The 17,734-nt window shown below is 40.7% G+C and overlaps 1 protein-coding gene across 1 annotated transcript in view; it reads right to left on the bottom strand.

The window, feature by feature from the left end:
• The window catches only part of LOC103259017 (ceramide synthase 6-like), a 220,826-nt gene that overhangs the window by 103,533 nt on the left and 99,559 nt on the right, over window positions 1-17,734 (bottom strand). Inside the window, exon 3 of the mRNA XM_021711662.1 lies at window positions 11,526-11,656. Within this exon, the coding sequence (XP_021567337.1) occupies window positions 11,526-11,656 (131 nt within the window). The remainder of the gene's footprint in view (window positions 1-11,525; window positions 11,657-17,734) is intronic.

Genomic DNA, 17,734 nt, shown 5'->3' with positions numbered 1-17,734 from the left:
CAGTAAATATCTGTCTGGGGATGGGGAGACACCTCTTATCAACAAGGGTGCCTGAATGAAGCGTATTTGTATACCTAACCCTTAACTGTACCCCACAATATCATAATTAAAAATATTGATTATAAAAACAAAACAAAAAACCATGACTGGGCCAATAAGAAAGGGGCCCTTCAAAGGAGCCACTTCTCTTAAATATTACAAGTTTGGCCTCCTGCCTAAGGTACTGAACAACTTTATTAATAAGCACTATCAATTGCCCCTGTGAGTCCCACAAGGTCAGAAATCCTTGCTTAATCTACTCTGCAACCCCAGTTGAAAGGGAGTCAGGTACTGAGAGATGCACATTGCACATACACCCCCTCATTTAATCCCCAGAATGACCCTACAAATAGGAGTTACTATTTCACTTTTACAGAAAAGAAATCTGGGCCTTACCAAAGTTAAATTGCTTTGAGTCAGCACATGAACCAGGTACATTTGATTCCCACCCTCACATTTGTTCAAGATCAATTGCCTCCTTAGCCCCTAGTACTTGCCCTGCACATGGGAGGTAACCAATAAATGTCACATTTAGCAGCAAACTCCTGTACCCAGAAGACATGCGGACCTCCTAAGGCTGATACACTATCCCAGCCCTAGCAGAGGAAGCTTTACTAGAGTTGGCACCACAGAGCACTGGGCTTTGTTACTCTCTTCTTCCTAGTAGAGGCAAGCTGTGTCCTCCTCTGAATCACCTAGGCAAATTTTAAATTTCTGTGGTTCAAAGACATTCACTGTGTGTTCTGACATTTCTCGTGGGGTGCTTCAAAAGCCTTGGTTTTAGAGGCACAGTGGGCATCACTCCCTACTGAAGTAGGACACCTTTTCTCATCCACTTCTGTCACATTGCTACATAGCAGCAAGTCAAAAGTGTTGAGGCTCTGAACTCACATTGGTTTTTTCATCTTTTTCTTGTGTGTGGGTAAGGCCTAAGTCGATAGTCCTGTGAATGCACATGCATTCTGTCTCCTTGGGGTTCCATAGAATAAAAAAGTTTCATTCTAAATTGAGAATCTGCTCTCCTGGCGTCTTCTTAGATCTCTTCTCCCCAAAATGACCAACATCAGAGCCACCTCTGGGAGGTAACATGCCTGTGGCTCTGAGGGGGGCCATGTGGCCGGTGCATGGCAGTGACAGACGAATAGCTATCTGCTGCTGCTCATGTTATAGCAACTTGACTAACAATAGAGAGTGATGACGGTGAATGTAGCTGACACGACCCCCTTACCATGTGCAAGGCATCCTTTTAAGCACTTTTTGTATGTTAACTCACTTATTCTTCACAACAAGCCTATGAGGCAGCCACTATTAATATACCCACCTTCCAAACAAAGACACCAAAGCTTAGGGTGGCCAAATGACTCTCCCAAATACCCCAGTTTATTGAAGAGTAGACGCAAACTCAGAATACACAGCTCCACAGCCTACTCCCTTCACCTGTCAGTCCTGCAATATGGCTTTTGGTGAAAACATGAATGTCTTCCAATGTACATAACATAAATTTCATATTTGCTTATATGTGATCTTTGTCTACCAGAAACACTGGGTGAATGCAGAAAACTGCCAGGCTGACCTGAGGGACCTAGAAATACACACACACACACACACACCTTAAACGTGCCCAAGCTACTGTGACCTAGAAATGCACACACACACACGCACACCTCAAACGTGCCCAAGTTACCGCAGTTCCCAGGTGTCATGAGACACACCCATCTGTTCTGCAACTCTCCCACTGATTGCAGACCTTTCTCCTTCCACCACATCACAGTAACTCACAAAGTGTAACCCTTCCAACACTGCTATGAACTGAGTCATGCCTCTACCCCTCAAGTTCATATATGAAATCCCTACCACCCAATGTGGCTATATTTGGAGCGAGGGTCTTTCACGGGGTAATTACGGTTAAATGAGATCATAAGGGTAGGTTCCTATTCCAATACACTTGTTGCCCTTATAAAAAGAGGAAGGGAAAACAGAGATGTGCACACACGGTGGGAAGGCCAAGGAAAGAGGTCTCAGGAGAAACCAAACCCACGAAACCTTGATCATGGACTACCAGCCTCCAGAACTGTTGAAAATAAATTTCTGTTGTTTAAGTCCCAAGTCTGTGGTATCTTGTTATGGAGCCTGAGCAGACTAACACGCCAACACCAATTACAAGTAAACTTCAAGTCTTTTTCAAGGTAAAGTGTCATATTTATTATAGTATTTGTGTATTTCTTAAGCATTTAACATGTGCAAGACTGCTACTCTTTTTATTAGGATCCTGTCTTTTCTTCAATGTGTAAATAATAAAGTATTTGAGCATTGTGCCCCTGAGCCATTTTTCTCACAAGCCCTGTGTTATTTTTTGTTATTGTTATGCAATTTTGCATAGTGTGGCCATTTTTAGAAACACGTGTCATATTATAGCACAACTGACAGTCCTGCCACTCTGAGATAAATGACTTATAGATCCTGAAGATAAAGCATAAAGCATAATGTTTCTATAGCCTTCTTCAGGCACTCTGCTGAGAAAAGTTCTATTTTTTAAAATAAAAGTTCATGAAATGCAGGCACCAAGTACAGATACCCGTGATATATCAGTATTTGTGTGGGCACATGTATAAAATATGATACAGTATAAGCAACAGTCATCAAGAGTTAGAGTATTTATTCCTGAGTGGTAGGCTGTGGATTATTTTTCACCGAAGTTTTAATGTAGATTATATATACTTTGATACATCCTCTGTAGTCAAAATGTATTAGAATGACTCTGTTCTAAATAAGAAACAAGAAACTTTTAAAATAGAATAAACAACAAAAAGAAAAAGTATATAGGCTCAAAAATAGACCATTAAAAAAGAATGTGAGGCCTTAATAAATGCAAAGTATTCCTCTATACACTATCCTCTTTATTACCATACAATTCCATGTTGGACAACATTTTTGGAAAAACTATTTCAAAAGCATTTAGAAACGTGGAATCTAAAGAAAAACTGACCAGTCAGAAAGTAAGCAGTGCACAATAGTTCCTAATATGCGGCTAGCTTGACCAAGGTATGGCCTGCCTGATATTTTAGGAAAAATCTCTTTTCCTTAATTAGCCAGCACACATGTATCAGAGGGCTAGCCATATGCCATCAAGGAATGTGAGAGGCTTGCTCTAAATGGAAAGCTTGAGTTCACTGGCCACAGATGGTAGGTCTAGAATAGAAAGAGGGGACAAGGTTTCAAAGGTGTATATTCAAGGCGAAAGAGCAGGCTGTCCATAGTCCATCTCATCAATCGTTGAATGTTGGTAGTGAAAGTGATGATGCCTTGAGGACACTAATAGCTTCAAAGAGTGCCTAACTGGTCTATATGAAATGGCACACCATCAAGGCACCATGTCCTAGGAAAACTGGAGAGGGGAATATCAGATATAATGTTTCTGTTATATGGCAAAACTCCGTGAAATGGATGACTGTGCCTGGCACTGTGGTACCACATTGTCTTCTTTGAAAGAACCACAAATAGTACTGTAACCCTGAAGCATGGCTTAGCAAACAATGGCTCAAGCACTAAATTCAGCTTGATAACTGTTTTTGTATGGCTCACACATTAAGAATAGTTGTAGCCGGGCTCGGTGGCTCAGCCTGTAATCCTGCACTTTGGGAAGCTGAGGTGAGTGGATTGCCTGAGCACACAGATTCAAGGCCCGCCTGGGCAACTTGGCAAGACCTCATCTCTACAATAAATAAAAAAATTAGCCGGGCGTAGTAGTGCACGCCTGTAGTTCCAGCTACTTGGAAGGCTGAGGTGGAAGGATTGCCAGAGCCCAGCAGGTCAAGGCTGCGGTGGCCAGGAGCGGCCACTGCATTCCAGTCTGGGCGACAGAGTGAGACTCCAACTCAAAAAAAAAAAACAAAAACAAAAAACTAGTTCTTACATTTATTTTAAAGGTAGGAAAAAATTTTTTAGAGAATAATACATTATGACACATGAAAAGGATAAATTCAAATTTCAGTACCCATAAATAAAGTTTTACTGAAGCACAGCCACAAACATTTGCATTGTCTCCGACTGCTTTTGTGTCACAACAGTAGAGTTGTAATTGCAGCAAAGTCTGTATGGTCTAAAATATTTATTTCCCAGTCACTTACATGAAAAGTTTGCTGACCTCTGCACCAAAGCTAAAACTGACCTGAAAAGAACCCACAGATGTAAATCTGTTTAAAGTAATAGTCTTGAACAGCAAGATATTCACTGAGCAATAATTAGAAATATAACTATGTACTCTGGATGACAGGAGTTGTTCTTCAATCCAGGGACTGTTCCATATTATGGGAACACAACCACCACCATCACCATAACAGAAACAAAACAGCTCAGTCCTCTACTTTTCAAGAACTAAGAGACTGTCCTCCAATTTTGTGTTTTTTTTAACTTAAGATCAGCATCTACACATTGCTGATCATGTATCCTAGTAATGAAGAAATGAAGGTGTCATTTTTCTAGAAGATAATACTTTTTCTTTCTTTCCTTCTTTCCCTTCCTTTCCCTTCCCCATTCCTCTCATTCTCCTTCCCCTCCCTCTCTCTCTCTCTCTCCCCCCGCCTTTTCTCTCATCCTCCTTTCCTCTCCCCCCACCCACCATTTTCTTTCTAGACAGGATCTCACTCTGTCACCCAGGCTAAAGTACAGTGGTGCAGTCACAGCCCACTGCAACCTGGAACTTTTGGGCCCAAGGAATCTTGCCACCTCAGCCTACTCTGCAACAGAGGCTACAGGCACACACCACTAGGCCTGTCTAATTTTTTATTTTTTATTTTTTTGTAGGGACAAAAATCTCACTATGTTTCCCAGGCTGGTCTCAATCTCCTGGGCTCAAGCAATTCTCCTGCCTCAGCCTACCAAAGAACTAGGATTACAGGCGTGAGCCACCATGCCCAGCCAAGATAATACTTTCTTATTTTCCCCTTCAAAGCCTCCATGAATCTTCAGGAAAATTTTGGCAGTAATTTTTGTAAAAGATGCTCATGACATGATCTAATAGAGAAAATAGTCAAAGTTGATTTTTCTCACTAGCAAATCAGTGTCCATCACCAGAGTATGGAAAATATGGAAACAGTTTACAAATATTCGGTTGTGGCTTTTGTTTTTGTTTGGCAAACAGGTGGCTGGTTGTGAAAACATGCTGAAGACACCAACTACTTCCTCAGATCAAACACTGATCTGAAATAAAGAAATATGACAGCCTCAACTACTTGTTTCCTATATGATCTCACTTTTTCCCTCCACCCACCCGCCGCCCCACTAAGTTACGAGGCTCTACCTTCTTATGAAGGTCACAAGACACACTGTTGATTTATCCAAATAAAAACAGACACTTAGATTCACAGTGACCTAGCTGGTAGCATGAGGGCAATTGATTAAGTCACTCATTTTTCTTTTATCTTATTTTATTATTTTCTTTTCTTTTAAAGATGTGGAGTACAATGTGTTAACTATACAAATGTTCATTATGCAGTACCCTTGTTGATGAGGTGTGCCCCCCTCCTTCCCTGGCAGATTGCCACTACTCCAATTCTTTTCTTATAGTATTACGATAATTGTTCAAGTTCCGCTTATAAATGAGAACATGTGATACTCAGTTCTTTGTTTCTGTAATAGATCACTCAGTATCATAGACTCTGAGTCCATCCAAGTTGCTGTGAAGTTCATAATTGTGTCCTTCTTTATGGTTGCGTAGTATTCATGTGGTGTATAAGTACCACATTTTTTTATCCAGTCCTTTTTCAATAGGCAACACAGTTGGTTCCATGTTTTTGCTATTGTGACCAATGCTGCAATAAACATACATGTACAGGTATCTTTTTCATAGAGTGATTTGAGTTCCTCTGGGTATATTCCAAGTAGGGGGACTGTGGGGTCGTATGGAAGGTCGATTTTTAGATCTTTTGGGAATCACCATACTGTTTTTCCATTAAGGTTGTACTAATTTACACTCTAACCAACAAAGTATAAGTATGTCTTTTTCCCCACACCCTCTCTAGCATTTGTTGTTTTTTGAGTTAATGATGATGGTCATCCTGATCTGAGTTAGGTGGTATCTTAGTTTGGTTTTAATTTGCATTTCTTTGATGACTAGTGAGGCTGAACATTTTTTCATGTATCTATTGGCTGCTTGTATGTCTTCTTTTGAGAAATGTCTGTTCATATCTTTTGCCCACAATGATCAACTATCCTGAGTTCAATGGAATTACAAATTAAGGGGGAAAAATCACAGGGCTTCTTTGCAGAAATAAGGTCACAATTTAAAATGGCTCCCAAATTTGGGTGAGTCTGCTGCCACCGTACAGAAGCATCCAAATACAGCAGCATTGGGGGTAGTTTTAATCAGTAACAACTCTCAAATGGGATTCCTAAAGAAAAGGGAATCTTGAGGATTCATCTTACAAAACAAACTCCATAACTCCAGCAGCATATGAAGCAAACTTCAAGTCAAATGAATGAGTGTGAACATTTCTTGCCATACATTTTCAGATTACCACATGGGAGATTCATCTTTCCAACTGAGTTGAGATTGCTTAAATAAAAGCCATATAAAATATTTCTTCCCAGACCTGTGCTATTAAATGCACTGCACAATATTCAGAAATGATGAGCATAGGTAGGGCCCAAATGACAGGGAAGCCATTTAATCTGCCATCTTATCTCTTACTATTTCATCAGGCAGATATTTTATATTATTTATTATTATTTATGATAAAAACCTACAACTCAGATGCGATTGTCAGAGAAGGATGACAAAGCCTTCATCAGTCTAGAGGCATAATCCCAACAGCACCAGCCTCCATTCTGAACCAGTTTCTTCTATAACAAAAGTTTCACATGGCATCTCATTTTTATAAATTCTTTATTCCCTCTTGAAATTTTCCATTTCAGTTGCCAATAAGGATTTAAATGCTTCTAGAAGAAATATTCATCAAAACTGACATGACTGTGAATGACTGACATCAATCAAAAGGGAAGTAAAAAAAAATCAAGTCAGTGTATCAGCAGTTTACTTACTGAACAACTTCTACTCAGTCCATCTGCATGAAATGGGTGTGCCAAAAATTGGACGTGCCTGCAGACACTTGCAAGCGCTATCTGGCATGCATCATGGTGCTATTCCACATTGCTTAAAGATGAAATACAACTCCCCTGAGGAGATTCTATATTTTCTAAAATGGTAACGTAAATAATAGAAAAACTACAGATTCTTTACATTTTGACCCTAGATCTATAAGCCCCAAATTTCTGTTCTCTTGCTTTCTAATTTGATTTTTAGTATTTCTGAACAGCAGTCATCTTGTTTCCTAATCAGGGATGTATGTCACAGGCACTTGGGGCAAGTCCTCCCAGATATACTTGTTCAGACTCTATGCGAGTCATCATACTGACACCCTGGAGTGGGGTCTGGGCATGTGCATTTTGAAAAGATCGCCAGGTGATGATGAAAGGCATCCCTGGTTAAGAACAACTATTCCAAGCCGGGCTCGGTGGCTCAGTCTGTAATCCTGCGCCTTTGGGAGGCTGAGGTGAGTGGATTTCCTGAGCCTGTGGGTTCGAGACACCGCCTGGGCAACTTGGTGAGACCTCATCTCTACAATAAAAAAAAAAAAAAAAATTAGCTGGGCATGATAGCACGCGCCTGTAATTCCGGTTACTCGGAAGGCTGAGGTGGAAGGATCACCGGAGCCCAGCAAGTTGAGGCTGCGGTGGCCGGGAGCGGCCACTGCACTCCAGTCTGGGTGACAGAGTAAGACTCCAACTCAAAAAAGAACAACTATTCCAGATTGATTATTTTTTATAGGCAAATAACTATGACACACACATGTGCATACATAGATCAATATAACTCTCTCCCTCATGGTGTTCTCTAAAAGCTCTCCTTTGCCATCCCATCCTTCACTCCGAATCTCTGTCTATAAAATTGTCATGGAACTTTCCATAGTCAGGTAATTCTCCTAGACAAATTTTATGCTAAGTCAGTACATATTAGGCACTCTTCATTTGTGGAGGCAAAGTAGCAGCTAAGATCAGCAACTCCTTCCAAAACAATGCCACCTTAATACATAGTCATGCAACAAATATTTATTCAGCAAACTCTGTATGTTGTGGTAAAGGGTGAGAAAAACACAAGAACAAGAGGTGGTCCTATGCACATCAAGGAACACTTATGCTAGAACTAGAGTGTAGATAGGTAGTCAAGTTAAGTAAAGTTAAATAATCACATAAGGCAGCATGTATTTCAATATTAAATTACCAGTACTCAACAAAAAGTGCTCTAAGGATTTGGGAGAAGTTGTGCTTGCTCCAACAGTCATGCCACACTTCAGAGAGGGCCTTCAGAAAAGAATCTGGGAAAAGATTTTTTCTTCAGAAAAGAAAATGGGTAGGGAATAAAAGGGCGTTGCAGGGAATTAGGTGTTTCCAGGCCAGGAACACCACAAACCAAGGAAGGAATGAACAAGGCATGAACAGGAAACACAACCGTCTGGAAGGAAGAGGATATTTCGTAACTGACAACAAGCAGGTAAAGGTTACACCCTAGTCAGCGGGCTCAGAGGCCTAATATCCTACAGTTGTAGAAAAATCATCAAGGTTTTAAAGTAGCAGGACATGAGAACAGTAGTTTGTTTTTTAATGTTTTGGGTTTCATTTTTTTGTGTGTGTTCTGGTAGCAAACAAAATGCCTATGAGTATGAGAGACAAAAACATAAGGAGACCTTACGAGAGCAATTAGGATCTGGGCCATAATGATGGATTTACAAATAATTAATGAACTCAGTGGCTGACTGGCTTGAGTTTTTAGCATGTAACAAAATGAGGTATACAAACCATAGGAAAAATGGGGAAGACAGGAGTGGAAGCAAAGCAGAGCTGCCAATGGGAGCTAGCAGAACAACACCCCAGAAGAAACACCTGCACCGGACACATGGCTTTGGAGGAAACAGTTTCAGCCCAGAGAATGGAAGATAGAGTGAGGAAAATAAGAGTTTGCTAAAGGTTAAATCTGGAGAAGCAGCAAACTGAAGACCACAAGGGAAATGCAGAGTAACTGTTACAAACAAAAGATCTGGAAAAGGCAAAAGAATCTAGTGGCAACCCAGAAGCCAAGGAAGAAAAAAGTTTCAAAACAGGAGTTCACCAACACTATCTCACACAACAGAGAGATCAGAGACCTCCGGCACTGACCCAGTTCTAGTCCCAGCAACAACACCCCACCAGGCACCCCAAGACAGAGTTGATATTTTTCCTTTAGTCTTTAGTTACTGACTACACACACCAATCATGTAACACGCATATCTGGTTTTTGCTAATATCGGCTATTATGTCTCAGCTCCTTGACACTACTGTAACAAGTCTCTTTGAGGGTGGAATACCATAGAACTTTATGTACCGCCTTTTTCCCTCAATTGTGCCTCCATGTTGCCATGCCACTAGCAATCATTTAGAAATATGTGTAATTGGCTATAACTACGTCTGTCCTGTTTATAGGAGTATGCAGGTAAAGACCAGTTGAGTTCAGGAAGGAGACACAGGTGCTGATCTAGTGTTGCTGCTCAGTGTGGTCTATATGTCGGGAGCATCAGCATCACCTGAGAACCTGCTAAAAGGACAGACTCTCAGCTGCCCTCCCAGACCAAGTGAATCAGAATCTGCATTTTAACAAGATCCCCAGGTGACTAATATCTACACACATTGGTATTTGAGAGAAACTGGCCTAAACTCAGTATCGTACAGAAGGGGCTAGCACCAGCTTACCCAATAAATGAGTTGGAGGAGAAGATGGCACATGAGTTTCGGCATGTGGGCATGCACTGAGACCGAACTTCACCCTTGTTCAGACTTGTGACAAAGCCCAGGCCCTTTGGATATGTGGCAGAGCCAGGCTGGGAAGCAATTCTGGCTTTTGACCAGGAGCCCAGATACGTAAATCCTTCTTCCATAAACTGCCACTAAGTTCATTTATAGAAAGGGCTTTGCAGATTGTATCTATTAGGTTGTTTTTCCAGGTTTTATAACTATTCTGACCTCTTCAAGATCCTATTTATGCTCTCCATATATACCCACCCCTTGGAATTAATTACATTTTTCTGCTTCCCATTCATTTCTCTAGGGTTCCCTCTAAAGTTGAAATTACTAAAACACTTTTTTTGGGGCACAATTGAAAGCCCAAACTGAAAATGCAACTTCAACTCCAAATAGAAAGGGCCTGCAAAGAAGACAGCTATACTGAGAACACTACTGCTTAAATAACCAGGTGTCAAGAAAAAGTTCCCTAAAGAAAGAACTATGAGACAAAAGAATCGCCATATCCTGGGCAACCCCCTTGGGTCCCCTCTTATTGTGGGAGCTTTTCTGTCTTCTCAACAAATCCTTCTTTCAAAAAAAAAAAAATGAATTGTTATATCCCAAAAGATGAAGACCAAATGTCCAGATACTGAATCTCGAGGCAGAATCTTCTCTCTGCTGGAGTTGTTCTCAGTATATCAATCTCTGATTTTTCTATAGGTAAGTGTATTGAGAATCACTACCTGAAAATATCACTGTGCTAGAAGAGTTCTCTGTGGGTCTTCTACTATTTTAACAGCTTTATTGATATATAATTTATACACCATAAAGTTCCCATTTTGGAAATGGAAGAAGAGACCTTCATTCCATCCCCTGCCTTTTAAGCAATGCTTTACTAAACTCACCCAGGAATATAATATAGTCATTTCTCAAATCTCAGGAATGTAGGACAATGTCATCACCCTCTGATAAAATATCCTATTTTCTCAGTTTTTACCACTGGAAAGAACATCTTGACTAAGTCCCTTCTGTTAAAATCCAAACTATCAGTATTTATAAAAATAATTACTTTCAAGGCCAGGGTCAGTGACTTACACCTGCAATCTCAGCACTATGGGCAGCCAAGGCAGGAGGATCATTTGAGTCCAGGAGTTTGAAGCCAGCCTGGGCAACTAGTGAGACCTCATCTCTAGAAAAAAAAATTTTTTTTAATTAGCTGGGCTTGGTGGTGCATGCCTGCTGTCCCAGTTATGTGGGATGCTGAGGTGGAAGGATTGCCTGAACCCAGGAGGTTGAGGTTGCAGTGAGCTGTAATCTTGCCACTGCACTCCAGCCTGGGCAACAGAATAAAACCCAGACTCAAAACAAACAAAAACAAAAAAAAGTAATTACTCTTAATGTTCCTTTTTAAAGATCGTTGGAAATACCATCATAGGCCCTTGTAGCCTGCTTACTTTGTAGGCCCTCCATTAGAAAGCAAACTTCACTGACTATGTAAAGCAGAAATCACAAATTCTTACAAACTACTGTTCCCCCAGTTATTCCTGAACTGCTTTCCACCAAATGTAATGCTCTTTAAGGGCTGCTAGAGCCTGCATGGATCTGTTGTTTTTCACCTTAAGGTTGGCATTAGTACACAGGCAGGATTTTCTTTCAAAAAGAAAACAGGAACTTACATGCTCTCACAGAACCTCGTCAGCGTGCTTGGCTTCTCCTGATTGCGTCTTTGTCTAAACCAGCGCTGAATGCTTCGAACATCCCAGTCCAGTTGCTTGGAGAGGCCTTCCAATCTCTTTTCATCAGGATGCTAAGAAACAAGGTACCAGAAAAATCGTCTTCAGTTCATTTTCATCTTCACCATAAACAGATCTGCCCTTGTCTATGTTTGAGATTTTTGTTCCCTATGGTCTACTATTTGCTTCTGAGATTTCCATGTCTACCACTGAGGACCTAGGTCTCCCACTAGCAGCATGAACACAAATAACCACCAGGATAAGAAAAGTTACTTATAAAACACCATTAGAAAACATGAACCCTGCTCAAATGCTCACAACATACTCCTATCTGCCACGCACTTCCTGATGGAACAGCCAATTGGCTAAGTCAGCCCTATCAGGACTTTGAAGGGAGTTCAGTGAAGGAGAATTTGCAAAGACACATTTTTCAAATATTTCACTTTCTCAGGAAAAAAATGGTAAATCATATATCAGGATAAGGTAGGACAGATAAAAAGCCTGAAAAGAAGCCGGGCTCGGTGGCTCAGCCTGTAATCCCGCGCCTTGGGGAGGCTGAGGTGAGTGGATTGTCTGAACCCGTGGGTTCGAGACCCGCCTGGACAGCGAGACCTCATCTCTACAATAAATCAAAAAATCAGCCGAGCATGGTAGCGCATGCCTGTAATTCCGGCCACTCGGAAGGCTGAGGCGGAAGGATCGCCGGAGCCCAGCAGGTCAAGACCGTGGTGGCCGGGAGCGGCCACTTGGGCAACTTGATGAGACCTCATCTCTACAATAAATCAAAAAATTAGCCGGGCATGGTGGCACATGCTTGTAGTTACAGCTACTTGGAAGGCTGAAGTGGAAGGACTGCCTGAGCCCAGCAGGTCAAGACCGTAGTGGCCACAAGTGTGCCACTGCACTGCAACCTGGGTGACAGAGTGAGACTCTGACAAAAAAAAAAAGAGACACTTAACCAAACTATAGATATCAAGGAATCAGGCTTAAAGAGAAAATGACTTGCCTGAGGCCAAATCCAGGGTTTAAATGCAGGTTTTTTCTAAAACCTGTGCTCACTTCTCTCTCTGGCAGAATTCAGCATTCTGGGGGTGACAATCTTAGAAAGTCCCCACCAGGCTCTTGAGGTAACAGAGTGAAGCAGGCAGGTCGTCTGAAGTGTGCCAGGTGAACAATCCTGGCCATTTACCTGGGAAGAGAAAACTCTCAGGGGCCTGTGAAAATAGTCCTCAGGTACTTCAAGGGCTGTGTTTGATCTAGGGCACATCATTTTAAAACACTCCCTCTAGATGATAAAAATATTTTCAGTATCAATCATGTAATCAGTTATGATCATCATTTTCTTGATTCATTTTTTCATCTTAAAACAATTAACAATTAGGAAAGAGGAATACATTTCAAATTTTAAAGATATTATTTAAACTCAGTAGACTTTTTTTTTTTTTTTTAGTTGGAGTCTCACTCTGTTGCCCAGGTTGGAGTGTGGCGTGCTCCTGGCCACCGCAGCCTTGACATGCTGGGCTCAGGTGATCCTTCTGATTTAGCCTTCCAAGTAGCTGGAACTACAGGTGTGCACTGCCACATGTCTAGCAAATTTTTTAATTTATTGTAGAGACGAGATCTCACCATAATGCCCACACTGGTTGTGAACCCATGGGTTCAAGCAATCCTCTCACCTTCACCTCCAAAAGTGCTGATATTACAGGCATGAGCCACTGCACCTGGCAGTACACTATTTCATGTGTGAATCCTACCAAACAAAAGTATTACACCTTACTGTGCACAGTCTTTCATAGTTTTAAATTTTGTTTGTTTGTTTTGTTTTGTCTTGAGTTGGAGTCTCACTCTGGCACCCAGACTGGAGTGCAGTGGCCGCTCCCGGCCACCGCAGCCTCAACTTGCTGGGGCTCCGGTGATCCTTCCACCTCAGCCTTCCGAGTAGCCGGAATTACAGGCGCGTGCTATCACGCCCGGCTAATTTTTTTTTTTTTTTTTATTGTAGAGATGAGGTCTCACCAAGTTGCCCAGGCGGGGTCTCGAACCCACAGGCTCAGGCAATCCACTCACCTCAGCCTCCCAAGGCGCAGGATTATAGGCTGAGCCACCGAGCACAGCTATCATTGGTTTCTAATCTTATTTTTGATGACATCTTTGCCAGGCTTTGATATTAATATCTTATTGCTACATTAAAGAAAATTGGATGGCTTTCTTAATTTTCTATGCTTTGATGTAGATTAATTACCTGCCCTTTAAGAATGTGTTGGACAAAAAAAATGAAATACCTTGGCATCTTCCTACCCAGAGAAGTCAAAGACCTTTACAACAAAAACTACAAAACACTGCTCAAAGAAATCAAAGATGACACAAACAAATGGAAAAATATTCCATGCTCATGGACTGGAAGAATCAACTTTGCTAAGATGTCCACCCTACCCAAGGCAATCTATGGATTTAATGCGCTACCCATTAAATTACCAGAAACATTCTTCTCATACCTGGAAACAACAACACAGGAAGTCATATGGAAACATAAATGGCCATGAATAGCCAAAACAATCCTCAGAAAAAATAAAAAAAGCGGAGCCAGGCTCAATGACTCAGTCTGCAATCCCAGGACTTTGGGAGGCCGAGGCAAGTGGATTGCCTGAGCCTGTGGGTTCGAGACCCCGCCTGGGCAACTTGGTAAGACCTCATCTCTACAATAAATCAAAAATTAGCCAGGCATGATAGCATGCACCTGCAGTTCCAGCTACTTGGAAGGCTGAGGCAGTAGGATCACTGGAGCACAGCAGGTCGACACAGGGGTAGCCGTGAGTATGCCACTGCACTCCAGCCTGGGCGATGGAGTGAGACTCCAACTCAAACAAAAACAAAAAACAAAGAGGGAAGCATCACACTCCCAGACCTTAAGCTTTCTTATAAAGCTACAATAATCAAAACAGCCTTGTATCAGTACAAGAACAGGAATATAGACTAATGGAACTGGACAGAGATTCCAAAAACAAAACCTTAATTTCTCAACCAACTCATCATCTTCAACAAAGACTCCACCATCAACCACTGGGGAGAGAAGAACCTATTCAGTAAATGGTGCTGGGAAAACTGGCTGACCACATGCCTATCACAATACACAAAAAATCAGCTCTAAATGAATCAAAGACTAAACGTAAAACCTCAAACTATAAGAACTTTAGAAAATGCAGAAGACACCCTCATGGACATTGAAACTGGCAGCCAATTCCTGATCGAAACCCCAAGTGCCTAGGCCATAGGAGATAAGATAGACAAGTGGGACATCAGCAAAATGACAAGCTTCTGCAAAACCAAATAAACCGCTGAGAGAGTGGGGAGACAGCCCACAAACTGGGAAAAAAAAATTTGCCAACTGTATATCTGACAAAGGACTAACACCTAGGATCTACAAGGAATTCAAATGTACCAAAAGAAAAAAACAAACAGTCCCATTGCAAAGTGGGCAAAAGATATGAACAGACACTTCTCAAAAGAAGACATATGAGCAGCCCACAGATACATGAAAAAATGCTTAGTCTCACTAGTCATCAAAGAAATGCAAATTAAAACCACACTGAGATACCATCTAACTTCAGTCAGAATGGCCACATCAATAACAAAAAATACCAGATGCTGGAGAGGATGTGGGGAAAGGGAACACTTCTACACTGTTGGTAGGAGTATAAACTAGTATAATCTCTGTGGAAAACAGTTTGGTGATCCCTAAAAGATCTAAAAATCAATCTCCCATAGAACCTTGCGATCCCCCTACTGGAATATACCCCAAGGAACTCAAATCACTCTATGAAAAAAATACCTGCATATGCATGTTCATTGCAACATTATTCACATAGGAAAAACATGAAACCAACTGTGCTGACCATCGGAAGAGGACTGGATAAAAAAATGTGGTACATATACATGAAAGAATATTATGCAGCCATAAAGAAGGACAAAATTATGAACTTCGCAGCAACTTGGATGGACTTAGAGGCTATAATACTGAGTGATCTATCACAGAAACAGAGAACCGAGTATTACATGTTCACACTTGTAAGCGAACCTTGAATAAGTCTCATAATACTGTAAGAAAGGGATTGGCAATCATGGGACAGTGCCAGGGGAGGGCGGGGGTGGGATTGGCAGTAACGGGAAACTGCCAGGGATAGGGGGCACATCTCATCCACAAGGGTACCTGCATAGTGAACATCTGTATACCTAACCCTGAATTGTACCCCACATCTTTAAAATTTAAAAAAAAAACAGTAAATGTTAGTTCTCCTCTTTTCTATCCCTCCTCTCTTCAATGTGTTAGAGCATCTTCCCAACAATCACACTAGGGTTACCTACTACACAACAAAACTAAGCCCACTTAATTCCATTCCTTTATTTAGTATGCCTTGGCTTAATATTAACTATGTTACTTTAATCTATCTTTGCTTTAATATTAATGCTTTAATGTTAATGATCAGGAAAAATAACCCAAAATGGGGTAGGGTGAAGATAGGCTGACTAGCCTTCAAGTTATAAGGGTGAAATATAGAGAGGTGCGTATAACACCTTTTTTTTTTTTAGAAAGCAGGATTTATTGAGAGACTAGAACCACACTGAGATAGTATCTAACTTCAGTTAGGATGGCCATCATCAATAACCAAAAAGATAATAGATGTTGGAGAGGATGCGGGAAAATGGCAACACTTCTACACTGTTGGTGGGAATGTATACTAGTATAACTTCTGTGGAAAACAGTTTGCTGATTCCTAAAAGATCTAAAAATTGATCTCAACTCAAGGCATCAGTGCTATGCACTGAATGTTTGTGTCCTCCCAAAAGTCCCATGTTGAAACCCTAATCCCCAATGTGATAGTTTTAGAAGGTGAGGACTTTGGGAGGTGATGAGATTATGAGGGTAGAGCTCTCATATGAGATGAGAAGTTAGAAGAAGAGATATCAGAGAGCTAGCCTACACACTCACTGCCTAAAATATACCTTGGATATACCATGATCCTCACGGAATTTATGTTTAATTTCAATTTGTTTTTTAAGTTTATTAATAAAGAAAACATTGGCATGGTTCACAAATTAAAAATTATCCAAAGTTTCACCTTCCAACTTTGTTCCTACTTTCTTAATCCCTACACTTTCCTTCCTATCAGGTAACCACGGTTACTAAATAATTTTCTTTCCTGAGTTGTTTTATGTAAAAAAAACAAAACAAAACAAAAAAAACCCCACAACTTTAAATATGTATCCTTTTATCCCACTTGTCACACAAACAGCATACTACAGACATTGCTCTGGGCTTTGAGTTTTTCCACTTTAAAATGTATCTTGAAATATTTTCACATCAGGATTTAAAGAATGTCCTCGTTCTTCTGTAGAACTGTAGGGATATACCATAGTTTACCTATCCATTCTACTATTAATGGATACTTTATAGCTTCCAAACTTCTGCTATAGACAATGCTACAATAAATAACCTTACCATGGGTCATTTTGTACAGGTTTATCTGTGGGATAAATTTCTGGAAGTGAACGTTGTAGGGGTCTGTGTATTTGTAATGTATTTTGATATTAAAAAATTACTCTCACTAGTAATGTTACCAGTTTATACTCTCACAAGCAAAAGGGCCTATTTTCTAAAACAAAGAATATCAGACTTTTCCATTTTTTCCAATCTGGTATATAAAATATCATTATCTCAGAATGGTTTTTGACTTTTCTTTTTTATGAGAGAAGCGTCTTTCATGTGTTTTTAAAATAACTTGTATTTCTCTTTTTTGAAAAGAGCATGTTCATATCTACTGCCTGTTTTTTTCTTGATTGGTATTTTCTTTGCTGAAGTATAGAATTTCTTATTAGGATGATTAAACCCTAAGCTGTACCATAAGCTGCACACCTTTTGCTAGTGTATTATTTGTGCTTCAGAATTTGCTTATGATTTTTCTTGCTTGTTTTTTACTTGTAGAAGTTTGTTAAAAATATATTTGTTTTTTGTTTTTTTGAGTTGGAGTCACACTCTGTCGCCCAGACTGGAGTGCAGTGGCCGCTCATGGCCACCGCAGCCTCGACCTGCTGGGCTCCAGCGATCCTTCCGCCTCAGCCTTCCTAGTAGCGAGAATTCCAGGCGCGTGCTACCA

This window comes from Carlito syrichta, unplaced genomic scaffold (genome assembly GCF_000164805.1).
Source record: "Carlito syrichta isolate Samal-C Ts95f unplaced genomic scaffold, Tarsius_syrichta-2.0.1 Scaffold302443, whole genome shotgun sequence".
Classification (NCBI taxonomy): domain Eukaryota; kingdom Metazoa; phylum Chordata; class Mammalia; order Primates; family Tarsiidae; genus Carlito; species Carlito syrichta.
The sequence above is the reverse complement of the archived record's forward strand: the minus strand, read 5'-3'. Positions and strand labels throughout refer to the sequence as shown.